Source organism: Talpa europaea, assembly GCF_964194135.1.
Source record: "Talpa europaea genome assembly, chromosome: 13".
NCBI classification, from domain to species: Eukaryota; Metazoa; Chordata; class Mammalia; order Eulipotyphla; family Talpidae; genus Talpa; species Talpa europaea.
In genome coordinates this window covers 85,846,173-85,873,446 of record NC_140080.1, presented here as the reverse complement: position 1 = coordinate 85,873,446, position 27,274 = coordinate 85,846,173, and the positions used below count along the sequence as shown (strand labels likewise).

Sequence of the window (27,274 nt, the reverse complement as noted above, 5' to 3'; positions counted from 1 at the left end):
GATTAGTCCTTTATATATTACCCATCCAACACTCACAAAAGTCCCTCGGAATAGAGAGGCTCTCTTTATGATATTTAGTTATAAGGCGGTGGAAAGGGGAGGTTTGAATTTTTGATTTTCCAGCTTATGGGTCATATTTGACCAACTGCTTTCACTTGAAGACATGCCACTTTGTTGAGCTATTTAGGAATCAAAAAGACTGTCTTAATTTAAAACAAGGACCCTTTGTTTTAGTTGGTGACTGCCTTGTGAAATTTTTCAGTTCTCAGCGGGTTAACCAGGGAACAGGGGCAGAGTCATAATTGGCCTATTTAGAGTATTTTGCATGTGAATAGTGTGTTAGTGAAGCATCCCTAAGTCTGTTGTGAGTGACATGGTGATTAGAATTTAGATTAGGGAAAACACATTCTGTACTTTATCAAGGACAGTAATTAGTTCAGTCAGTAAAAGTTGATTACAAGTAACGATAAAGTTAGATTTTTAGTAGTTAATTTTAAAATTTCTTTATTAAATAGTAAATTTGTTCTTAATATAAACGGTAGTAGTATCTACACTTGTTTTCTTGCATATCAGAATAATTAGAACAATGTATTTAATGCAGAGTATAATCAGACGATTTATATATTATGGGTAAATTCCTAGTAGTTTTTAGAAAATCTTAATATTATTATATAATCTTCCTGTGTCATCATTTTCAAAAGTCTAGTAATTTGTCACACCGTGAGAAGTTAATGATATTTGTGAAAGTTTTCTAGTGTTCAGGTAAATGTTTCATCTATGAGGGTGTGTTTTAACTTCCGATAGTCCTCAAGAGGGCATTCTAAAGTCCTTTAATGTGCTCCCGTTAGCTTAGCATGCCTACCATTTCTATCATTTTGGAAGTTAATGTGAGGATTTGAATCTCCTCCCGGTTCAGTTGGCATTTTCTCTTCTGTGGGTGCTGTGTACATTCGTGGAGGATCAAGCTGTGCCGAGGCAGAGAGGCGCGTCCTCAGTGAGGTTCAGCATCCACACTCACTCCCAGTGTGATCAGCAGGGGGACGTTTTGTGCGTTGGAAATATCAGATTCTTCTGGTTTCTTGTTAAGGAAGGGCATGAAGCGTTCCCAGATAGAAGCCTAAGTCTAACTGAAGAAAACATTAGTCTTACATAAATGCCCTTTTCTTACAAAACTAAAATGTTAGTCATCTTAGAAGATTAAAAGATTGTTTAAAGAGAATCAATCACCTTCTACCTTCTTAAAAGTAAAGAATTAAAGAATTCACAAACTTGGTGATAGCTTCTTAGATTGCTTTTCTTCTCTTTGTTTTGTTGTGTTTTAATTGTTTCAGCTTAGCAGATGCTGTTTTCTTTATTGCATTGGTTTAAGTACTAACAATCAGTTGGTGGGTGGTGAATGTAAAAAATGAATCTTACGTGTTTGTTCTCCCTTTTTAACCTTTTAGCAGAGTCTCCTCGGAGGTGACATGGATATGGGCAACCCAGGAACCCTTTCGCCCACCAAACCTGGTTCCCAGTATTATCAGTATTCTAGCAATAACCCCCGAAGAAGGCCTCTTCACAGTAGTGCCATGGGTAAGGTGTTCCTCTGTTTGAATGCCTGAGTGATTACTAGTCCTGTTTCCTTCCTTCCTTCTATCCTTCCTTCTTCCGCCCCCCCCCCAACCCTGTCTTTCTGTCTCTCCCTTCCTTTTTCTCTCCCTCCCTCCCTTTCTTTCCCTCCTGCCATGCACTCACCCTATCCCAAACCCACCCCCAACAGAAAACATAAAATGTTCAATTGTCTAGCTCATGACTTCCCACCCCAGTAATCCTCTGAGAGGATATGTTAATAGCTTATAGTAGCAGAACTATTTTGTCATATACTTATTTCTTGCTTTCTCTTAGCTGTCCATATAAGAACCTTTTTAAAAAGCAAAGCTTTACAAAGTTAGATACCTTCATTTTTATGAACAAATTATAATCTGATTTCTGCCAGAATAAAAAACAATAGTGGTACTGATATTTTGCTAAAGTGGTGATTTAAGAAAATCTGGTCTAGTCTAAATAGCTTCGTGGTGTAATCTATTTTAGTTAGGAAAATGCGCATGTGGGATGCTCATAGATTCTTCTTTTCCTTCTTTTTCTTTCAGAGGTACAGACAAAGAAAGTTCGAAAAGTTCCTCCAGGTTTGCCATCTTCAGTAAGTACTGCTTGTTTCGGCTTTATATACTGTTTATATTGTCTGTTTTGAATTGATGGGAAAGAGATAGGAGTAAGGGAGGTTCCATGTGGCAGGGCAGTGTGTTTATCTAGAATGAGGATGAGCTAGGAGCGTCCTGTATGTCCAGCCACCTGACTCAGGTTGAAGTGATTAATTGCATATCCTGGAAGGGGGGGTGGCTGTGTTGCTATTCAGCAGGCTAAGCTCTGAAGAGAGTCTTGAAAAGGAGCCTGAAGTTCCAGGACTTTTACCTGTACAGGGCTTTCAAGAGAATGAGTATTAGTTTCATGTGTTGGTTAAATTCTTTGTCAGTATTATGATGATTTATGGATTTGCATGCAAAAGGGGATTTGTGGAGAGGATTTAGGAAAAATTTACATGGGTTTCAGCCCAGAGTGCAGGGAGAATGTCTCTATTTTCTGGAGAGGTTACTGAATAAAGGCTGCAGAGGTAGCTGCATCAGTAGTCATTTGTGTCTGGAATACCAGGGAACAAATAGCAGAATCCAGCTCTAACCAACAGCATTCTGGGTCTTTTTCATAGCTGGGGCTGTATGCAGAAGTTGCTGAGGTCCCTCCAGTTCCCAATAGCAAAAATCGGTTGTGAACACAACTAAATACATGACATTTTATTTGAATTCTTATGTATTTTTTTTTTCAAATTTTATTCTCTAGAAATTCAATTTTGTTTAGAACTGGTCCTTTCTCCTTAATTAGGATATAAATGAGTCCTTTCCTTGTTCTTTTCTTTCTCCTTTTTTATGCATTTTTCCTGCCTTTGATATACATACATACACACACATTTTACATTCTGTGTTCTGTGGGGTATTAGTACTAGTATTTTTTGAGAAAATGACCGTGAACCTTATTATAAATTCTTACACTTTAAAATAAAATTAGATTTTTTAAAATATATTACGAATCAATGCTCTCGTATTAGTTTTCCTTCATTTTTAATAAATTAGAAGAATAATGGGTGTTGCAAATGCACTAAGATTAGATTAACCCAAACACCTGTGCATTTGAATGGACCAGTTCAGTTCAGCTCATCCATAAAATTATGAAGCAAATTTATCAGGATAGAATATCAAGAAAAAAACACAAATTGTGTATGTTGGTTGTCATATACACTTGGTAATGTTGAAAAAGCATCATAAAATTATCCATAAATATTGCGTAAAGAAGATTACCAATAGCTTATAAAATAGTCACTTGGGCTATCTATAAGTCACTTAAAAAGATACCAAGTGGTTCATTCTGTGAATTTCTATGTTGTGTTGGATTTGACTAATATCTCCTCAGGTTTCTGTAAGTATATTTTAAGCCTGAAGTTTGTAGTGGATTTAATGTAGATGAAAATTTAGCTTTTAATTTCTTTTACAACAACTTCAAATGATTTAATCCTCACCACTGTTTACATTTTAAACATGCCAGAACCTAATGCAGATAATGTTAAATATATTAAGTCGACCTTTGAATGTTCTGAAATAGCTCTATGCTATAAAACCTTTCTGTAGTGCCCTGGTATGCCTCACAATGAGATTGACTTAGTGTGTTTTTTCAGTCCTTAAAGTATGTAGAAATCTGTGTTATTTATATGGAAATGCATTGGTATGGCATTCGATATTATCTATAAACTATTAATCTATATTCTAAGCATGGTCAGCAATAACTTCTCATAATTCATTGTGCTTAAGCATTTCCCTATAGCTAACTGTCCAGTATAGAAAATTTCACTGATAACAGTTTTTTTCTTTGCTATTAAGATGATTTACATGTCGCCGGTATGTTGTCATGTTCAGAAATTAGAAAGCATCGTTCCTTCCCTCGGATCATCTGGGATTGGAAACTTAGTTTTGGCTTTTGGTGGTCAGTTTGGGATTTACTGTCCTTAGGGAATTTTATCTTGGTTAAAGTCTTGATGGTTCTTAAGGAGTGTTTTGGTAAATAAAGCCCCTTTTTGAAAGAAAAGGATGAAAAATTCAGTGGAAATGGAAATTTTATCCTTATTGTTTGTTTGGGTTTTTTGTTGTAAACAAAGAGAATAAGATAGTTTAGATGATTGTGGAATCCAGTTATCTACTTATTGTCGGTTTTCAAAAATCTCTCAGTTGTGACTTACTGGTAATTTAGTGTATATTAGCTTCATTGTATGTATTGACTGTTTGTTACCTATGAAAATTTCCATGTGCCATTCCACCTCACAAAATATATATTTTAATTTGATCCAAGGAGAGGGCATTAGACACTGTTACAGTTTTGCCCCAGAAGATTGTATTTCTACATTTGTAGATCTCTGCAATGCTTACTCCTTTTTTAAGGCTCAAATTGAATTATGAATATTTATCTGATAAGAGATACTTCTAAAGTTGCTTCACTATGTATGAATATTTTTGACATACAATAAAAAGTGGAGATAATAAAAGGGTTCCTTTGGAGTGAATATGACTAGATAAAGACACTTATATGTTTTCTTTGATACATATTTACCATGATAAATAGTAATAAATCTGTCACAATCTGTTGTGTCAACTCACTTTTTTTTTTTTCTTTTCAAAATGGGCCCTTCCCCTTCCTCAACATGCAACAAAGAAAATTTAAACTGTAGCATCTGTAACATTTTTCATAACACGACTGTGCCCCACAGGCTGGACCTCTCTTGCTGCCATTGCAATGGGCCTCCACTGGAAATCAGGAGTGTGAGGGGCTGTCTGGCCCTGTTTCTGAAAATACTGCAGCGTCTGTGGGAGAGAGAAAACATAAGCCTGGCCCAACATCATGTCATGGATCTGGCAGGATCCTTGACTGTGTTTTTGTCGCGTGCTGCATCTAGAGACCTCAAGTCACTGTAGAAGCGTGACAGTGATGGGATGGCGGGAGAACGGCCCTGCAGGGTCTGGGACACAGGAGCAAAGGAGGGAAGGCAGTCTCGGAACCTCTGGAGAGCAGAGGCCAGTCATTAGAGCTGGGGAGTGGTTTCTTAAAAGGAAAGGCTGCGTGAAATGACAACTATCTAATTGCCCATCAGTGCTCTGCTTAGCCAGCAGAACGTTTTCCTGTTTTCTATTCAGATTTGGGTATGTGGCTCTATTTTAGTCTAGTCCCAATTTCTTGTAGCCCTCATCTTTTGGTGAGATTTTAATAATAAAGCTTTGTCTTTTGTTGCTGCCAGAATTCATCTTGTCTTATCTAATTCCTTGAATCTGCATGTGAACTTCTTGTCTGTCCAATTTCTACACCTTGGTTTTGTTTTCAAAGCATTAGGTCATCTTAAACTTACTAGTTTTCAACTTTACCGCTCTTTCCAGTGAAGTTCTGATCTTTGTATAGCTAATAGTCATACCTATTGAGTCATGAATTCATGCAAACAAAAATGTACATTAAATGCATTTATTGATTTGTGTATGTATGCATGTATGCATGACATTAAATAACATTTTGGGGAGAAAAGTCATTCCACAATTCTTACAAATTAACATGGACGCTTTAAAATCTCGACAGCAAAATTTTTGTTCCTATCGTGCAATTCAAAGTAATTTTTCCAAACATCCCAGGGGGGGGAAAAAAAATACACAAACATGAAGGCTTTGTCTTCAAGGAACTTTATTGTGTCCACCAACACATAAAACCTTCATCTTCCTCTAATTTGGGACGCTTCAAAGGGATAGACATTTTACCAGAAACTGATTAACAATCGCAAGTGCTCTTCTTCAGACATCAGGGAAATTTCTGATGTTTTGAAACTTCTAATCCAGTCTTGAAACTTAAGTGATGGTCTCACGCTCATCCCCAGTTGTACTCCCTGAAACTTCAGAGTTCTCTGGAATTGCAGTGCCTTTTCCTTGCACATAGTTTATCACCCCTCTTATCACAGCAGTCTTTTTTATTTCTCAAGCAACACTTTTCAGTATTTTATGGGTTAATTTGCAGTTGAATTTTTGTTTGGTTAGTTTTTGTTTTTATATTCAGGAAGTTCTGACAAGCTTTGTATTGATGGTCAGAGGTGATTTGGATGCATGGATCATGAGGAAAACAAACTATTATTTTAAAGATTCTAAAATAAGATGTGGACTCTTCAAGGATACTGGAGATGTGCATTAATCATTTGGATTTGAAAAAAGGAAAGCTCATTGGTTATGAGAGATGAGCTTGACCAGTTTTTATAAGAAAAGAAGTCTTAAGTAAAATATATCTTAAAATCTGGATAAGACTTTCTCCTAAAGAAAAGTTTACTAGGAATATCAGGGGATGATGGATAATGCTGATGGCATTCCTTGTGTGTTTTTCATTATATAAAAACCTTCACATCCGAAGGTATTAAACATGATGTTGAGTTCATACTTTCAGCTATTTTGAGAAAAATCTTCTTTTCCTCATTAGCTTGAAGAAATCAACGACAATTTAAAAGAGAAGTAGTAATCTGAGTCTGCTCGTTGAGGTCCAGAAATTATATATGATTAAAAACCTCAGTGCTAAATGTACATAATTCCCCTATCACTTTTGAAGCTATTCAGAAGGAAACCACAATGATGCTTTTTCATGTCAACACAATTTTAACTTGAGTGATAACACAACTTTTCATTAAAATAAAATTTAGTTTCATTTCAAAATGTAGTAAGTATCAGCCACCTGGGCCCAGGGGAGTCTGAAATAGTCATTTGTTTATTAAGGTAAAAGAAGGGCCTTCCTCAAAGTTTATTCCATTATATAACTACTTTGTGGAAAAGTGCAACTGTAGGTGTTTACATGAAAATGTAAGGGTAACTAACACTCCTTAAACTCAGTGTGCTCATTACTCTATTAAATATGATGAAATGAGAATTTTGGATATTAAACTTGTGCATACTAATCATAATGTAGGGACAGGAAGGAGGAGAATGACAATGAAATTGAATTATCCCAAACAGGGCAAAAGTAGCATCCACACAAAACAGAATATGTAACTTCACACCTTGTATGTTGAGAAAATAATCATCAAAAAGAAAGTTTTTTTTTTAATGTTGTTAATACAGAATTTGCTTTGCCCAGAGGCTTCCAAAGGTCAGCCATGTGCATTGTTTATTTGAAAACCAGTATTTTCTTCTCCATCACAATTAGAGAATATAAGAGGTTAAGCTCTAAGTTGCTGGACTGAAATAAATTTAGCGGAATCTCTATCTTAATGTTTTCAATGGAGGTTCTTATTCCATTAAAAATATCTCAAAAGGCATGTAAGATTCATGCAAATATATGACACATAAAACATTAAGCATTCCAGTCCCTCAGGAGTTTGCTAAAAGAATTCTGTATTTTGTTTGGAATTTTGAAATAATGAGACCCTCTTTATCACCCTCTCTCTGTCTTGAAATCCAACCCTGTTCCCCTTTAAATGATGTCTTCTAGTACACCTCTATTTTACACAGAAAGTGAGAAAAATTATAAGGGAGACGGAAAAAATGAAAGTGAACCATGGACGAAAGGTTCCTGTATTTGTGAGCCCTCCCAGGACGATTTTTACAAATGAAACAAACACTCAAATAAGACTTAGTCTTGCTGTTCCTCTCCCCTCCGCCCCCGCCAGAATATACATGACTTTCAGGCAGCTTTGTCAGGTGACTCTATCTGCAAGTTCTTCCATGGAGGCAGGCATGATCAATCTCTCTCTATCCCCATGTGTGATTTTATTTCTAACCAGGGTTTCCATATACAGTTTCACCTGCTAAGATTCATCAGAACTTTTGTTAACATTTCAACAACCGAAACAATAGAATTAATGTAAAACTGGATTCATTTGTTGAGAAAGAATAAATAGATCTCATGGAAATGTTATTTCAAACTTTATTTGATCACTTTCACTGAGGAGTATATTTTGGTGTGAAGTTTTGGTCTCCATCTAAGTGGTTTAATAAGAAATCTAAGCGGCTGCTACAGGCTGCCTTACCTAGAAAGAGAATTGTCACAGGGCTTGCATATACTCAGAAATTATCAAAACCTGTTCTGTACCACTTGATGTAGCCGTGAGTTTTATTTTACCCATGAGGAATGGTGTAGATGTTTGTGTTAATATTTGGTTGATTATCTCTCTCTTCTTAACCTTTAATATTCCACTGATTGAGATGCTTTTGAATTCTAACATAGTGAAATATTTCTCATCTTTTTCCCAATCTCTGACAATTCCTGCATTCTCAAGGTGTGTTTTTCTGGCTTCAAAAAATTGCGATGTTTTTGCTTGAAAGTAATAAATTAAAGTCAGCTAGAACTTGGGGGATTAAATAAGATTTGCTCAGAATATGTTGCAATAATCCTAAAAGGAATGAGGACTCTCTTCAAAAATAGCCAAGTTGTATTTTCTAAGGCGAATTAAATGCTGTCACACTGTTGACAGACACTTGCTTTGTTTTTCTTTAGAATAAATTGCACTGAATTCTTAAACTGAACATAAAGTTGCATTTCAAAGCAATAGCATGCCAGTCTCAGCCTTGAGCTCAACTGTCCCAGGGTGTGTGTGTGCAAAAGAGTGCTCTTTTTAAAGGAGTAAGAGCTTTTAAAAATTCGGTGCCAATTTTGTAGTTTTAAATACTCAATTATTTTATCTCCAAACAGCATCGTGCGTATGATCCCGTTTTTTCTTAGTTGCAGCTGTTGCATAGGTGCAGAGCTATTTGAGGAGTTTTATGCTTTGCTTGAGCTTATACTCCCTCTTCAGAGAAATTAAGGTAGTGCAGAAGATTCTGCATTTTGTAAAATTTAAGGGTTGAAAGAAAGATGATCTGTTTAGACGAGAAGTGTAGATTTCAATTTTGAGAGAATGTGCAAATTAGATTTTGAAAAGAGCATTTTAAGAATTATATTTAAGTGGTTTCGCGATACTCACCATTTTCTCTGTAGTCTAACTTTGTCATCTGAGGAATTAATTAATCATAAATACACTACTGGAGCTGAAACCTGATATATCAGCGTTTTCTTCTAGGGTAATCAGAAGAGGATCTGTTTGTGTATTAGATTTCACTAAATTTGCTTTGAGTATTCAGTGGAACAGAAGAATCGGGACATTTCTTAGTGAAGCCCCTTTTGTAGCAAACTGTAAAACATTTTTGGTGCCTGGCTGTGTATCAGTTGTTTTCAATGACAGTAATTAAAAGGTATTGCCTTTGTGAAATGTGGACTTGCATTATAAGACCTTTTTTTTTTTTTTTTCAGAACAATGACCCTTGTGGTACATACCTCATACACATACACAAAAACTGTCACTGTCACCACTTATTGTTGCCATCTAGGGATTCTAGAAAAATACTGTTTTGAAACAATTATTTTTATATCATTTGAGGAAGAGTTCTCCTAACTATTTACAGCAGCCTCCTCCTCCCTCCCCATATCATTCTAAATATGCCTCCTGGATTATACTTATAATAATATTGTAATGGCTTTCATTCTACCGATTGGCACAGTATATCATTATATCATTAGCTGCTATGAGAAAGCAGTTTCAAGTAGGGGGCTGATTCTTAGCGTTAATGTTTTCAAGTAACCCTGTTTGGGGAATTGGGCTGTTTCACAGGTGCTCAGGTGTATTAACCCAGGGTACAATAATATCTTCTGGGTTGCTCATTATGAAGCAAATTCGAAGTACAAAATAATTCAATAATAAGTAGAGTATAAAAACTGGGGCTTTATCATATGAAAGTCCAATAATTTGAGATGTTAACAGATGAGATAAAGGTAAAATTTGTTAAAGGATGCAGCAGTACTTAATATTTATTTTTACTGCTGACGCTGAGATTTTGAAAGAATGTTCATGACCTGGTGATTGACTTGTTGAATCAGTTTGAATTTTTTAAACCATTAAGCTAAACAGAAAATCAATCCATTTCTGTAACTGTTACACCATTTGAAATAATAAGGTAACAAAAAGGTAAAGACCCTTCCTTCCAATATGAAGACATATGCTTCATGAGTGAAATTTTATTGTCAAAACCTTTGAGTTCCTCACGTAGGACCTTTATATGAATTTTACCTTTAGATGTTTATACAAGACATAGCCACCTGTAATTTCTAAGTAACTTGGTAGTCCTGGGCAAAAGAAAGGAATTAAGCATATGTATTAATGGCAGATATGGTTGAAATTTAAAAAAATTCAAACCTTAATAAATACTTTACAAACATTGCCATTTTCTTTTTTTTTAACAAATTACATCAACAATCTGGCAGTTAAGCAGAACCCTATAATAAACTGGGAGGATTTAGGTGGGAGGGAGGAAGAACATTTTCTGAAGTTTTCATTCATTCATTCATTCATTTCTTCATTTATGCTAATTCAAAACCTCCTCAACTAAACCAAAACTCAGACATAGCCTGTACATTGAATGCTTGCTCTCTAGTGTATTCTTTATTTAAAACCTGAAGCTTCACAGCTAAGGTCCTTCATGTTTAAGAAAATTCTCAGTGTGGTGTCAATCACATCCCATTTGTGGGAATGGCCTTAACATTTCAGAGTATAAAGTCTGACCTTTCGAGAACGTCGCATTCAAAAATAAAGTAACACACGCAATGTAACACAGGAACTTTTGTCCTTTAGGCTTAGTATGGAAATGCTAAGTCCCCTTATTCATGTGTAACCACCTTGAAGAGGGTAAGGATCTTGTTTGACATATATCTTTTTTGTCCCATAAGAGCTAAACTCATTACTCTCAGTGTATTAGTTTGAAATACATTTCAGGCAAATAAATGTAGGAACAGAAGTAGTGTTGTAGGTAGGATCTGACACTGCCCTAGAGATACAGAGATCGTCCCCATTTAATGTCTGATGTCCTCTACCTACTCACCTGGCGGCCTTGATTTTGTCACAGGCTTGTTTCATAATATATTAATAGTGCCCGCTTAATGAGATGATGTGATGTTGGTGTGTAATAAGAAACCTTAACATAGTGTCTGTTCTGTGCCAGGCACTGAGCACTTGCATCTATTAAATCATTTAATCCTATAAAAATCCTATGAAAGAGTACTACAGTTTATTCCCCGATAAAAAACCAGAGACACAGAGGGTGAAGAAACATGAATTTACACAGCCAGTAAATGGTAGAGCTGGGACTGAGGAAAATACACATCTCCTGAGGATATTGCAATAAATAAATGACAAAATATATATCATATACTTAGCATTGTCCTGGCACTTTGTAAATATCTAAGAAATGATAATAGCTAAGGTGAAGAATAATAGACTTGCCAACGTTAATCTCAGCAGTAAGAAACTACCTTGCTTCTAGCACTTGAGAAAAATCTAACATGCAGTTTACTTGAGTAGTCAGCTGCAGAGCAGAAGTAGGTGGCTGATCCTTCGTGTTAATGTTTGAGACCAGGGTCTCAGTTGCTTACAGAATTCTTCCTACTGGATATCATATGCTTTCTCTGCTATTATCCAGTATGGCAAATGCTTTTTATATCTCTTTATCCTTACAGTAGTGTCTCTATCAGGCCAAGACTCCTAGTCAGCCTTTTTAATCACTAGACATCACTCTGCAAAGTTTGTGATGGATAAATATATGTGTGTGTGTGTGTGTGTGTGTATAGAGTCTTTTTTTTTTTAAATGGGACATCAGACCAGGATGACAGACCTCCTTATAATATGATTCCCTCTGCCAATAATTTGTTTATGCCTAAATCAGCCCTGCCTCTAAGTGATAAGGAGATAAATGCTGCTTCTTTCATATTCTATCAATGTTATCCTATAATCGGACAGAATCGGATTTTCCCATGCGATGCACAATTCTATTTTTGTCGGGCTGGCTCCGGTACCCATGAAAAGAGAAGGGTAGGCCTGGAGTTTTTGCTTGATCTGGCAAGATGAAGATGTGTGGACTAGGTGGGCATGTGTGGCAGTTTGTTTCTCTTATAAAGTAAAACAGAGTTTGATTTGTTTAGGAGTGTTTGGGTAAATTTATAACACTACACAGGAATATTTATACAGATGTTGTAAGGTAAAAAAAAAAATCAAAGAATTGCTGGATTCTGGCTTTTGCCACATTGTAATGTGTGTGTGTGTGATTTTTTTTTTCAGTGCTATTGCTAACTTCATAAAAGAAAAGTTTTGTTCTTTTTTTTTTTTTTTGATCATCAGCTATTGGACACTTAAAACATTTTTTTTTTTTTACACAAAGGCTGATGAGTTAACTCTTGCATTTAAAGAGGAAAAAAAAAAACATTCTGCCAAAGAGAATGGGGGGACAGTCTCTACATTCCACAATGCATGTCTTTTCCCAGCCAATTTTAATTTATAGAAAACCCAGACACCACCTTAGACTCCTCTGGAATGATCCCTTTTGGCTGAACCTCTTCCTCACGTCTCCGAGCACAGACTTAGAGTTTGGTTCCAAGAGGCAGAATCCTTCTCTGAGAAACCAGATAGATCGATTTAGCCACCCCTCATTTGTAGTCAATGCCACCTTGTGGATTACAAAGGATATTGGTTTTCATCAAACTTCCATTTCAAATTTGGCTTTTTATGGCAAGTACACTTTGGCAATGGATTGCTGTCTTCCTCACCAAAGGATCCTCGCTTATTCAGCAACACCTCACATCTCCACTCACAGTTCATTTATGATTCTGATGAGAGTGTTTTTTCAGGAAACACACATTTCACTTTTTGACCTAGGAGCATCTGTTAGAATTTTTTTTAATACTACTTTGGCATTCTGAAAGTGTTAATGTCTTTCATATCTGTTTAATGCTATTTAGGGATATTTATGATCACCTCTTGGTTACTCAGGGTAAAGTGTGTCGCAATTTTTTTAAAACAGACAGGAAAGCATTCACATGAGGAAACAGATTGCTTTAAACATGTGCTTCCTGTGACAGTAAAAAGAACAAATTAGATTTAACACTGTGTAATGAATGCATAAATGTGTACATTTAAGCTTTTAAAAGCTTTATGTTCAGTTCTGGTCACAACAAAAATTGAGTCACCTGTAAAAATTAAAGGTGTCTCGGGTACACACAGATTCCTGAAATGCCCAGAAATTGAGATCCTCACCTGGTGATGCCTCACTGGAATCATGAAAGGCATGATCTGCTCATACCAGACAGAACAAGAACACACATATCACTTCAGAGGTTAAACCCAGCTAGAGGCCGGTTCTGTACATTTAGCAAAGAAATCAGAGTGTGTTGAGGAACAGACAGGGAGATTTTTACTACCATCTCCCTCCCTCTCTGAGAATCAAAAAAAAAAATTCATTTTTAGAGCCCCAAATATTCCCCTCTTTCCTGAAAGAAAAATAAGAAAATCTGATGTTTACTTACTAGCGCCTACTAAGATTTAATTTCATAAGAAAAGTCTCCTTTTCTTATGTAATTCAGTTTGCACTCCTGTCTGCTGGCTGGCAGGGAGTGACTAGAATATGAGTTAATATTTCCAGTTAGATGCTAGCCTTGAACTGGAGGGCACGAAGCTCTCCCCAGAAGAGCCTCTCTCGCCATTTCTGTCCGAGCCCTGCGGATGGTGCTTTTCCTTCCCCTGTGCTTTCAGAGCCCAGGATCTGTGGCACATTCGCCATCTCTCTGGCCAAAGAAGGCCGAGACAGGGTCCCTCAGGGGAGGGCACAGAGTTTGGGGACATCTGACTCTCTTCTATCGCATACTGAGGTACTAATATCAAAACAGACTGCTTGTCGCTGCACGGTGGGGCAGTGCTTTTTTTGGCTGCCGTGGTCGAAATGAAATGGGCAAGCTGTAGTCCGCTTGGCATCAGCATGGGCTAAGGGAAGCTGGGAGATGAGAGTCAGACTGTGAATGCAAGTAACAGCCAATGGTTAACTTCCTTTTTGTGTGTCACTTGGCAGCGATGAGACGGATGGCGATTTCTTTTTTTTAACGTGGGTGAGAGTTCAGTGCCCTGGGAAGAGGCGTAGACGCCGTCATTGTGCTTCCTCATGCAGTTGACTTGTGTTGATTTCTTGAGGCCACTACAGCTGTTCCAGTGCCAGCTCCAGGAGCTGGATACGTGGCTGTCGGACTTCGGATGAAAAAGGTAATCAGATGAGAGGTGTGATGCACACAAAATCTTGCTGCCGATCACTGGGAAAGCAGATTCTTACAGAAGGTAACAGAGCCAAAGGATAATATATGCACATGCACTCGAGTGGATATTCCCTTATATGCAGACACCCAAAGATATTTTTAAATTACCCCTACTCCATATCCCTCATCTCCCATCAAAGATTCAAATCAGTTTTGGACTGTCTGGAAAACACAGGGCTGAAATAGCCAGATTGAATTCAGATGAAATTACCTTCTGCTTTTTTAGGAGGTTGTTGCTCTTGGGTTAGACGCATTATTTTGTTTGAAGATTCATTTGGAAGAGAGTTTGGGAGCATTTCTAGCCTCCCTCAAGATTTTCCTCCCATTTCTCTGTTTGCAAAAGAGCTGTTCCCCAAAGGCGAAAAGAGCGGGTTGCCATCTTGAGGAGTGAATTGTATGTTTAGTGAACACCAAATGGTCTCAATGTTACCTTAGAATTTTCAATATATCTTGTTTTCAAATACTATTCATTTTCCCTAACCATTTGTGCAAGATATCTGTAAGATGACCAACTTGTGACAACCCTACAAGCAGGGAAAGAGGCTTAGAAATAGAATACCATTTGTCTGGTAATTAGAGTGTATCTCTTAAGAGTTCGAGAGAATTCTGATTAACCTTTCTGTTCCCACATTCTCACATAAAATTAGCACACCTTTTAAATTATTATCCAGTATTTAAACACATATTTTTGAGGCTTCTTAATGCAACAGGTTCTGGAGACACTAAAAGTGTGTTATAGGTTTCTAAAAAACTTCATTTTTCTTACATTTTAAATGTTCTGTTTGTGCAAAATTTCGAGAATCACCATAAGGGCTTCTTTGCATTTTTAATTTAGTAACTAACATATGAATAAATTTGCATATTAATTAGTTGCAGATTAAATCATGCATACATAATTGCCTCCTTACTGTGTTTAATGTTTGTCAAAATCTCCAGCCTGGTTTGATGGATGTCGTATGAAAGATTACAATTTGATGTACCCTTGGAAGTATTTACACCAATAATGCAGGATTCTTAATAGCAGAATTCTCTAGTTATATACAGTTACTAATAAACATGTAAGATAGGTACATGTCCCTTTGACTAAAATTTTTTTCTTTGCACCAAATCATTTACTATTCATAATCATTAATGCATCTCCTAATTATACAGCATATGTCTGTTAACCCTTTCACTGCCGATCTTCAAGTGGTGGCTTCTTTCTTTTCTTGCCCCCAAAAGAAAGCAAATTATTTTATAGTATTCTGAATTACTGCATAGCCTTTTACTTGTTTCTCTACTGTATATGGACACACCTCCTTTGCCATTTAATGTTGTATACAACTGAGAATTACATGTTCACTTTGTATTTTCCAGTTATAAATCACAAAATGACCCATGTACACACACTTTGTAGTTTATGAGGTTTTTGCCTTTTATTAATGCTCAAAAGAATTTAGATATCTCAGATACTTCTTGGCAAAAATGGCAAAAAATATATGTACACACACTCTACTTGGGAAGGCAATTATGGAATAGTAAAATTGTTTTAATTGCATTTTATTCCATTTTGCATATTCTGGTGCATTTAGTATGTTATCAAATTTAGGATAGATGTTTTTTTTTTATACTAGGACTGAGAGCTCTAGTAAAAACTGACTAGAGAATGAATGCTCTTGATTTGGCATAGTTTAAAAAAATACATATGCCAGTAACTTCTTTTTAATTAATTCCTCAGGTATTTAATCTCCTTAAGTTTTATTTTACTCATGTAAAGAGTAGACCAACTGGCATTTTTTTTTTTTTTACTATTTTGATGTCTAAGCTGCTTATCACACTGTATTACCCTGCATTAATGAGTATTCCTACTGTGCAAAATTCTATCAAAAATGATGGTGTGAATGTCATTTTTAATTGGAAGTTTATACAGTCAAATTTATAGTACACAACAAAAAATATGTACGTAGTTCTACTCCAAGCCTTTTTTAGGCTATTGATCTTTTTGCTTTAACTATACATTTTTAATAAATCTGACTTTAAATTTAGTTTGAGAATCTGGATAATTATCACTAAGTTTGTATTAATATGATTGCTGGGGGGAGGGAAACTAAGGCAGAGAAAAGTTATAAAGGCTTTTATTATTAGAGGGATGAATATAGGAATTATCAAGGGTCTATTTTCAGGGATCCCTTTTAAACATGAAACTTTGCTGACCAATTTTGTATGTTCCACAGAAGTCACAATATCTGATTTCTGTGTATTTATTTGTTGAATGCCTCACATTTATATGCCTAGTAAAAAGACAAAGGTTAAAATGAGTCCAAGGGATGAAGAACTGAATTCCTTTATTTGATTCTTACATAGGAGAAATAATACCTTCTCGTTACCTACCTCGAGATTGTTTTTTTCTAATCACGAGTCACAATGAGCTATATATTGATACAGAAAAATACTCTTTTGCAACATGCAATACTATAATAAATTATTTAGCAATGAGAAAAATGAAATGAAAGCTGCAAAACTTATAAAAGGAAGCAGAGGCAGACCCGAAACATCATATTTAGCCACAGCCATTGTGCCTAGGTAATTCAGGGCATATGGTATGTAAATGATGTTTGGAGATCCTTGCCAAATCTGCACATGACGGGATAAATGAAGGACAGGTTTCCCTGGGTCTAAGTCCTGCCATTGTGGCCGTCACACTCTGCTCGAATGTGTTTGTTCTGTTCTTGTCTTTCAGCAAGAGCATCACACAGCATTCAATGGCCAAATCTGGACCTCAGCCGGCTACTAAGACATTATTTTTAACTCCTAAGAATTGATTTTATAATTAAATTAAAAATATAGTACCACTTTGCCAAATCTTCCTCTTGCTCCCACATTTGTAAAGTAAATCTGAATAATTCATCAGTACATATTTGGATATTAATCCACTCAAATGGAGAACTGTGACAATGGAAATTGGGTGCCCTCTTAACCACTGGAGAAAGGTGTCATTGTGTAGTGACTTTTCTATAAGTAAGATTAAGATATTTTCTAGAATAGGCAGTGAATTATTTTGAACAATTAACAATTTTACTTCCATGTTACCCACTCATAATTTATGCATTCAACTTGAAAACTCAAATTACTGCATCAGTCATTTTATTTTTGAATTATTGTTTTTAAGTATATGCTCTCACTTCTAGAAAGGTGAAAGCACTACCCTTTTCTTCCATTTAAAATTCATTTTAAGTAGTTTAGGGTGCTACTTTGTGCTACTTCCTTTTTTCTGGAAGGAGTTTCTTTTCTAAGTGGGGTGTCTTAGTCCATAGTTTTTAATAATTTCAATTAAGGTCCATTTTGATTTTATTTTGAAGCTGTTAATTGGAGGTTTTGATTTAGAAATAATAGCATATCCTTTTCATTTGTGATAATTCATCAAAATATACCTAAGTTGGCCCTTTCCTGTGAAGACTCAATCGTGAAACAAGATTTGTTACTGATAAAAAGTTATTTCAGGGTATCTTGAAGTATGTGGAAAATGATTTTTAGGATGTTTAAATATTTTTAATATCAATAATGCTTTTACTAAATCAAATTGTTGTTTTTGTTTTGAAAAGCATGCTTTTCATATTATTTCATTCAAAATACAAGTTTAGGTTCTGTCTCTATTGCTATTTCATTAGCCAAATATAGAGGGCTTTCTCTTCACTGTAAGAAAATGGAATTATGCTCAGTCCTCGTGCATTGCTATTGTAAAATCAAGGGAGATACTGTTGAGATAAATATAAATAATACTACTTGACACCCCTTCTGCTTGAAAGTCACACAAGTGCTCCTGGTTCCAGAGGAAAAATTATCATAAAATTATCATGGAGCCTGCAGTTTGTGAACCCAGGGTAAAAGTTTTGTGCTGGTTATTCTGTGACCATCCCTTGGTTCATTGAAACTACTTTGCACAGCTGTGCTTCCAGCTCAGTAACAGAGAGTAACAATTTTCCTATTCACCAAAAATAATGCTCAGTCAACTTTCCAACTTTATTGGGAACTTGAAAACAAGAGAAAAAGATAGTGGCTGTTGAGATTACAGAGTTCAGATTAAATGTAGAGTAGGGCGGTGTGGCCCAATGTGCTCACTGCACACAGGCACTGTGGATGTCATCCTGGTGTCATTGAAAACGTGTGCCAGGGTTTTTTATTTTAATATCAGTCACTGGACTACATTTAAAATGAAGCACCTGCACTTTATTTAAAACAACAACAACAACAACATAACTGAAAGTATATTGAAAACTGTGGAGGTAAGTTGAGGTTGTTTTTGTTAGGTTTCTTTTTCTTTTTTCTCTTTTTTCCTTTTTGGGTTGATGCAAGCAAGGGTCATCCATAGATAATAAAGATAAAATATCTCCAGTATCCTAACAGTCTGCTTTTATACGCTGTATGACTCAAAATGACTTAGCAGTTTTAAAATTCTTTAGAAAGAAAAGAGTATAAAGAGAGAGATAAGTGAAATTTGCATCTCTACAGACAACTGCAAAGCAAATTTGAGATTCTGGTAATTTGCTCACAAACATGAAAATTGGGAATTTTAAAGCAAACCCGGACAAATCCTTAATGATTACATTGCTACCAGGTGTCTCTACGATGATATCAGTAGGTTAGGAAACTTTGAGAAAAGATATAAACAACTAAAATGATAACTTGTTATAGTATATGCTTTCAGACAAAATTTCTTCTTAGTTAAGGATATTGATAGTGTATTAAGTGCTTGTATGTACTTGGTAAAGTTAGGTAGAACTGATGCATCAAGCTTGTTTCATAAAAGACATGGCTTCTCTGTATCCAGATCTTACAGAAAACCTTACAAAATGTTAGTGACATTCTCTTAGAATTCCAGACAACAAAATTCCATTCACTAAATATATAAATCACAGAGGTAACTGGAAACAGAATAAAATTTCTGACATAAAGTCAAAAGGGGTCCATAGCTCCCCAAACCCTGATATTAATATTAGCCAGAAGTTTTGGGGAACTGTTGATGATCTTATAACATCATACACCCACTTAGCACCAAATCAAGTTCCTAGATGTTGTCCAGAAGTAGACCAGATGTCCTGCCATTATAAAGATGTGTACAAAGATATTTATGGCTTCAAAAGCAAGAATTCATTTTATGATGCTTCATAGGGGCCGAGCACCACTAATCTACCTGTGGGTTAATAAACACAGAGATTTTGAATTTTAAAAGTCCATCGTTGATATAATTGTGCTATGATAGCATTATAATACGAAGATGAAATCAGTCAAAAGGCTTACTGCAATTGTTGGCAAGTTTCTTTGTTATCAGCATATTTTTGCTAACAATCAGGCAAAATAGCATTTTTCTTTAAGTTTGTTTGTTTGTTTGTTGTTGTTTTTTTTTTTTTTTTTTTTTGGCGGTGCCTAAAATGTAGTTAGATGGCTGTGTTGGAAAAGACAACAACAAAACGTGAAATAAGCAGAAATGCCCTAGAAAGCACCTGCCTCTTTTATTTTGTTTCCCTTCACATCATTAAGAAATAATGTCTAGCCATAGGGGAAGATGTTGGCCCCCTAAGAAAATGCTTATAAAATTGAATTTCTAAGTAGAATATAGATTAAATAAGTAGGGATGACCTGCCAAGAAAAATGAAAGACTACATGAAACAAACAGGAGTCTGCATCACACATACTAAGTGGCATAACAGTGTCACCTCTCAAAAAGTGGCAATGCATGTATCCATTTTTATATCTTTGACATATTGCTGGCATTCCTATTTATTCCATTGAGAAAATAGCCACACTGTACAAGAGAAAGGAAGATAAAGTAGATCCTCCAAGCCCTTTTCTAAGAAATACATGTATAAATGAATATGTTCTCCACCAGCCCAGCAAATTGAACTTGGTCCATCCTTAATCTTCTTTAGTTTATAATCCAGGTAAGAAAAAGGTCAGGTTCATGAAATCAAAAATAATAATAATAGAACATTTGAAAACTACAGAAACAATTCATTATAACTGTGTGTGTTTTATGAGTATGAAGTAGGTATAGTTCATTTGAAATTTTTTGTCTAATAATATGCTTTTTTCTTTCTGTGAAGACTTGGCTTATTCTCAAATGGAAGTTGCAGCTGGCTATAATGTGTTTTTCTGACAACTCTGGACTTGATTTCTATCATTGTGGAAAGGAAGGAAATAAATCTCTTTTTGTTCCTCATTCACTCAATGAGCAAAATGTGATTGAGTTCCTATTATGTACATATTCCATTGTTACAGGGAGGGGCATAAGAGTTAAATCAGAATCTCCTTAGATATTTATAGTATTTGAAGGCAATAATAAAGTAGGTGCATGATTTATTTAACAGCAATTCATGGCATTATTTTTGTTGGAGATTCCTTTATTCTAGAATGGTCATATCTGGAAATGATCAGAGGACTTGATTCTGCATCCCTGAGAGTGGCAGGTCTAGCATGATTGTGACAATGAACTTCTGTCTAGCAGCTTCTGTGTATGTCTTCCCTGTAGTGGAGTTCCTGCTTGCTTAACTACAAATACAACTTCTGATTGTCTGTATTTTCAGAGATTGGCTGTCCAGAAATATCTCATTATAATAAAAACATTAATCACACAATTTCATAGTTGAAAAAATGTTATTTTAAAAGAAAAAAAAATTATCACTTTTTTGTTTGAAACATACTCATTCATAAGGAAACTGAGATTTACACAAAGCGAGAACTTTCCCAGGTTGAGAGATCTAGTTAGAAATTAAGCCAGAACTTAAACCAACATTTAGGTTCCTGGCCTCCAGATTATACTGCTTATCTGTTAAGACCAGGAGAACAAGTAGTGGGGAGGGAGGTCTCATCCTCACACATTTGGTTGGAAAATCAGAAACTTCAGCTCTTTTGAAAGTCATTAAAAAGAAAAAAATACTTTAAACTTGTTTATCTTTGATAATAATCACAAAATAAATATAGTCATTTGTTTAACGCTTGTACCAGTAATGACTCAATACAGAAATGTTTAACTCTGAGAAATTCTGTGGGTGCAGCCATTTATATTACTTTAATCATATTTTATTGCATAAAGCATGAAAAATTGATCAGTTAAAGATCAACATTGCTGATAAGTTGAAAGGACACCATCTATAGTAAGAAATGGATATAACTTGAGGAATTCTTGGTCTGTCGTGGTTTTTGAGCCTTCTCCTTACACGCAACACTTTTCAGAATCATGCCCTAAGTAGGTAGGTACTTGAACTCCATAAAGAAAATGATTTGCAGGCTCCGAACAGATGTTCCAGAATGTCACATTCTGTGGTAAAGGAAATATCCAAATAGGGGTAAAGATGGGAGACTTGACCTGTTTGGGATTTTGACTCATTATGATGAATTTTTATGTTCAAAATGCATTTAATAATTGTGTTTAAAGAAGGCAAAATGCTGATGATTTGGGAAGCCGATAGCCTTGTAAAATACAAAGCATCATAATTTGAGATTTTGACACTATTCACAATAATACTAGTTGATGGCTATGAAGACATCCTCTAAAATCAATTTTTGCCCAACTGTACATGAGAGGAAGTACAATCATGACTGCCATATGACTTTTTGTCACTTCTCTCCTTTACCTGATTTGGTTGGCCTAGTGTGAGAGCCCAAAACTTACCAATTCAAATTTTTGTTTAGCAATTCTGATGTAAATACTATTTACATTCAGTGGAAGCTTATGAGTTTGTTTTAGTTTCACTTATTACAAGCCCAGAATTTTCCTTAATTGCACATTATCTTTTTCAAAACAATTTCTTTTGGCTTACTCATGGGATTCACTGTAAGCACTTACCTCTTAATGAATGATGATGCAAACATATCTCACCTGTCCATGGCATCGCTGTTTGTGTGGCTACTTATTTATATACTTGGGATTAATCGAATGAAGAGACATATTTTTTTTAAATCCAAGTAGTTATAATTGAAGGTCATTTTGAGTTAAAGACCACATTTAGTTCAGGAATGGACTAATGGCCTGTTTAAGCTGGAGGCTATTAATTGACCTTGAGGGAACTTAAATCTGCTCTTCTTTGCTCCTTGAAATATCACCAGTTCTTGCTCAAAGTGGTTGGTTTCCAATTACACAAAAAGAATATTTCGAGCAGAAACTTTATAAAACAGAAATTTAATATACACCCCTATATAATGATGCCCAAAGGTTGCATGGTGTATGGTCATTCAGTTTCATTTTAAAACTTTTTTTGATTCTTTTTATCTACTCTTTTTTTATTCTGAGTATTTATCAGAGGCAATCATTAAAGTATTTAAGAATTGTTTGTTCTCTACCCAGAAATTTATTGTTCTACATGCTCAAAGATGTCAAACAATTACATGTTATCAACAGTTAGAAACCTCAGGAAATTGTTAGAATTCCCATGGGGGGGTAGGAGGGGGGGTTGCTTAACAAACTCTTGACAATTCTTCTATCTAAAATGAAAATTATTTTCATTGTGATGTCACATTTTCCTTTGCTCATTGCGTAATATATTGGGAAGCCCAATATTTGCAGTTTTAAAAAAGTGTACATCCTGTGCCCAGATTCCAGTCTGTCTCATCAATCCATTTTGTCAAAATGTCTCAAATGGGATCCTTCATACAGACAAACAAATATACCCAGGATATCCCCTTTAACTTTTCGGGAATTCATTTTTACACATGCATCAATTTGATGGAAAAAACAGTTGTCATCTTATTTCGTTTGATTCAGGTGATTGTGGCCAGCCTGCTCGCTCTCCTCATCTAGGAAGTGCAGCAATCTGAGTCAACTTCCTCCATCTCTGTTTTTTTATATTGTCCAGTGCTATGCTTCCTCATTGTACCAAAATAGAAATGGTTTGTTATTGTATCAAACTTGGAGACAGGCTATGGATTACACTGAGTTAGGATAAAGGATTTAAAAAAATAAATAAATTCCATTTGTCCCGGGGGGTTGTAGGGGAAGATTGATGTCCTGGGGAAAATAAAAAAGGGTAATGAAGTCCTATATTTTCCATAAGTGCCAGTTGCACTCCCTTTTCCTAATTTCATTTAATATTGGAGAGATTTGGTGGTAGAATAATTTCAAGACTTTTGCAATTACATGTCTTTGCATGAAATTGAGGAAGAAAGAAGTAAGCTTCAGTGTGAGGTAAGCACACAGTTTCCATTGAAATTAAACATAAAATTCTAGATGTTCTGATTTTACAACTTAGTATTTCATGTTACCATATCACACATGCCGTTAGATATCTCTTCCTCAGTCTGTAGAGTAATGCAAGTTTATATCTCTGGATTTTGGGATTTAAAAGGAGATGTGGTATTCATGTGCATACTGACATGATCATTCTTTTCAATAGAAATGAGAAAGTATGTAGATAGGTAGGAAGATGACTCTAACCAGATCTAACTGGATAAAAATATTTGGGAACCTAGTTTTTTTAATCTATTTTACATGTTACTCTATGTCACCAAAACAATATATATCTTTGTGAATTTTTATAATAGCTTATAAATCAAAACAATAAACCTCCTCTTTCTTCTGAGGAGAATTATTGCCACAGGAAGAAATCAGATATTTTTGGAACAAAAGTCTGGTTTAAAAAAAAAAAATTGGGCCTCCCTGGTGGCGCAGGGGTTAAGACGCAAACTATGAAGCAATCCGCAGCCACTGCAGCACGAGTTCAATTCCCAGCCAGCCAGGGAGAAACCCCCATGGTGAGACAGACCTCTCCTGTCTCTCCCACTGCTCCCCTCAGCAGTGTACTTCAGTCCGTCTACCTGTTCTGTTCCCTGCTCTGTCTCTGGTAAATCCTCTCACCCCACCTCATCTCTGGTCTATACCCCAATTCTTGTATAAAAATAAATTAAAAAAAAAATAGCCCACATTGCTTACTTTAGTAATCAGTGTAAATCACATTATAATCAAATGACTACACGCTACCTGACCAGCCAGGAAGAGAATAAGTATTTGAGCATGGTTGAGTCATTTGGATGTCTACAAATGAACCCAAACCATATAAAAATATCCAAGTCAAGATAACATAGGAAGTCACTGATAAAGCCACAAATAGAAATTAGATTTCACAGTCTGTTGCTGATATTTTGATACTTTTCTGTGATAAAAGCATCCTCTAAACTTAAGCTTGTCTATATTTGAACCACACAAAGGCTTAAAACTACTGTACTTGTCCATATCTAAATGGTGCCAAGAGAGCATACCCCCAAGAAGATTGGGGTGACTAGTCCTTTATCTCAAGTCCTCATGCGATTTGGATTTACTTCAGATAAATGTGTTGTATTTATCTGATAAACATATTTGAGATAAGTGGTTTTTTCCCTGATAAATGTGTATTTTTGAAAAGAGTTAAAGATAATTAGGATTTCAATTGTGGAAAGTCCTTTTTTAAAGTAAAAAGCTTAACTCGCATTTTAAGAGAGCATAGTTATTTTACATTCTAAAGATCTCAATACAAAGAAATTCAGGAATGAACATACAGAAAGTCTGTGCATAATCACTACTAGATTGTGGTCACCAGATTGTTTTACCATGTGTATGTCTGTATGTTTGTGTGTTCCCTTTTAATAATTGTATCTTCTGTGAAACTGTATTCATACCTATGGATTTTTGCCATTGCAATTAAGGTTGGATATTAAACATGAATCCCTCCTTAGGTATAAACTGTCACCATTTATTAAAAAGTATTGAATATAACCATCCATGTATATGCACTTGCAGATCTTTTAGCTTCAGAATTAAATAACTTGTTTATAGTGACTCCTACTGGAGAGTAAAAAAATCCAACTGTTTAGCTTCTAAATAAATTAAACTCAATAATACCTCCTGTTTCCTATGGATAAGGGTAGCCTGCATTGTCTGCTCTCCCTAACTTAACAAAACTTACTATTCATATATGTTTAAATATGAGAACATAGGTCCTGATATAAGAGCACAAACAGGTACTGCATATTTAAGTATCAACTGTACATACATATTCCTCATGCTAATAATAGTGGGGAATACAAAAAGGTTGTTATCTGATACCTTTGCTTAGTAGTGATGAGTTTTGCATGATCCTATATTTTCATAATTGTTTTCCATTTCACTAGATTTCTGTTAAGTCTATTTTGGGTGAGGTGGTTTTTCCATGGCTCTTTAAAGCACTCTTGCATAGAAATAAACAGCAGAGGAGAGACAAGAAAACACACCATCATTTATAACAAGCCGCTGATGTGCTGAACGAGATGTCCTCTCATTTGGCTTCTAAAGAAGTGCTGTGTTAAGATAGAAAAAGTGAATTCAAACTTGGAATATGACTTAGCCACCATCTCCTGCAGCAGAGTGGCAAAGTTGCCATTCTTATACAGGTATATATGCTCCTCAATGTGAGCCCCTGGGATTTCATAACTTTGTTCCTATCCTGATATTACTGTCTTAGTAGCTTTGTGATCTATGAAATGTCATCTAAGACTCTTTGAGCCTTATTTCTCTATCTTTAAAGTAGGAATAATATCCATCACAGCGAACTGGTATGAAGATTAAACAGGTGTAGGCAATTATATGTTCTTTATATTATAATATCACTATACATTTATTAATTACTGTATGATTACCAAATTTTATTGATGGAGTATTTATCTAAGGTTATTTAATTTATCTGTCTGTGGTTATTTTACTTATAGGCTTGCTTGTTCCCATTATGTTATGTAATCATTGTGTATTGATGAATATCACTGTTTTCCTTGGGGTATAATGTTTAGCTAATTCAACTGAGCTAGACAAAAGAGGAACAGCATTGTAGAAGAAAGCAAGTGTTACATTAAAAAAAGAAAAACTCTTTAGGTGTTCAATGATTTAAACAGTAATGTGGAGTTGTTCAAGTTCTACCAAGTTATATCCTGGGAGAAAAATGGTATTCTCCCATATGTCTGCCATTCATTCATCAACTCATATTTATAGAGCCTTATTCTGAGCAATGTGTAGGATCCTCTGTGTGTGTTGTGTGTGTGTTTCTCTGGGTTTGTTTAGACTCTGTAGTAGCCATATATTGTTGCAGTCATTCAAAAAAAAAAAGGTAGAATTTAATTTAATGAGATCTGTGATGGGAAGTGAATAGTTCCTTACACTGTTATGGTTTGTTTCCTGATTGTTTGATATATGTATGACTGCCTCTGCTTCATAATTAAAACTTTAGTATTTAGTCCTATTTTCCATTCTATTTAAGAGCACAGATTCTATCTCCTCAGCATGTGGTCAGGACTCTGGAGGCAGGAAAGAATGTCATACATGTCTCTGAATTCTTCCAGGATGGGACTTAACCCAAAGTAGGAAATCATTAAATAATTGTTTTTGCAATGATTGAGTCAATACACAAATCCAAGAGTCTCAGTTTTACTTGTTTTTAATGCAACAATTCATTCATTCATTCAGCAAGTTTTTATTGAATGTCTCTACCTGTAGGTGATAGTATCTACATACGTTATGATTTTGGATCAAATATTCCCCAAATTTCTTATGGCGACCCTAAATGTGTGTCCCCAGTTCTGCTTCATTTTAAATGTATCTAACAAGGACTTTCTGGAAATCACAAAAGTATTGTGAACTTTAGATTGTAGAAGAAGGTGAGAGTTAAGTGTGTGTGTGTGTGTGTGTGTGTGTTTTTAAGTGATTGGCACTTCTGCATAATAGTTTTATTGGTACAGGTTTTTCCCCTAAAGGTGGCAAATAAAACACCTGGTCACACTCCTACCCCAGTGTCTGCAGAGGAGTTTGTAGTTCTCCTCAGAGCGAGTGATGGGTTACTAATTTGTGTAGCTAACTTCCATTCTCTATCTTTTCAATGATAAGAAGAGCCTTTGCGTAGCTACTGTTAGGTAACTTACCCAATTACACAGTGCTTAAACAAACAACAGACCAAGTCACAGCCCCTTAAAGATTGACTGCTCTGATTAAGACTTCTTTTAAAATTATTATGAAACACATGGATTTATGCATATAGCTTCAGTTGCTCTTATA

General features: G+C 35.5%; 1 protein-coding gene across 7 annotated transcripts in view; it reads left to right on the top strand.

Moving 5' to 3' along the window:
* TCF4 (transcription factor 4) overlaps positions 1–27,274 on the top strand; it is a gene marked incomplete at both ends in the record, with an annotated part of 338,835 nt that overhangs the window by 216,921 nt on the left and 94,640 nt on the right. For 5 of the 7 annotated variants that reach the window (XM_084252845.1, XM_084252848.1, XM_084252843.1 and 2 more), the window contains 2 exons: positions 1,446–1,575; positions 2,133–2,182. In XM_084252845.1, the coding sequence (XP_084108971.1) occupies positions 1,446–1,575; positions 2,133–2,182 (180 nt within the window). The remainder of the gene's footprint in view (positions 1–1,445; positions 1,576–2,132; positions 2,183–27,274) is intronic. The other 2 variants (XM_084252844.1, XM_084252847.1) reach the window with 1 other exon arrangement.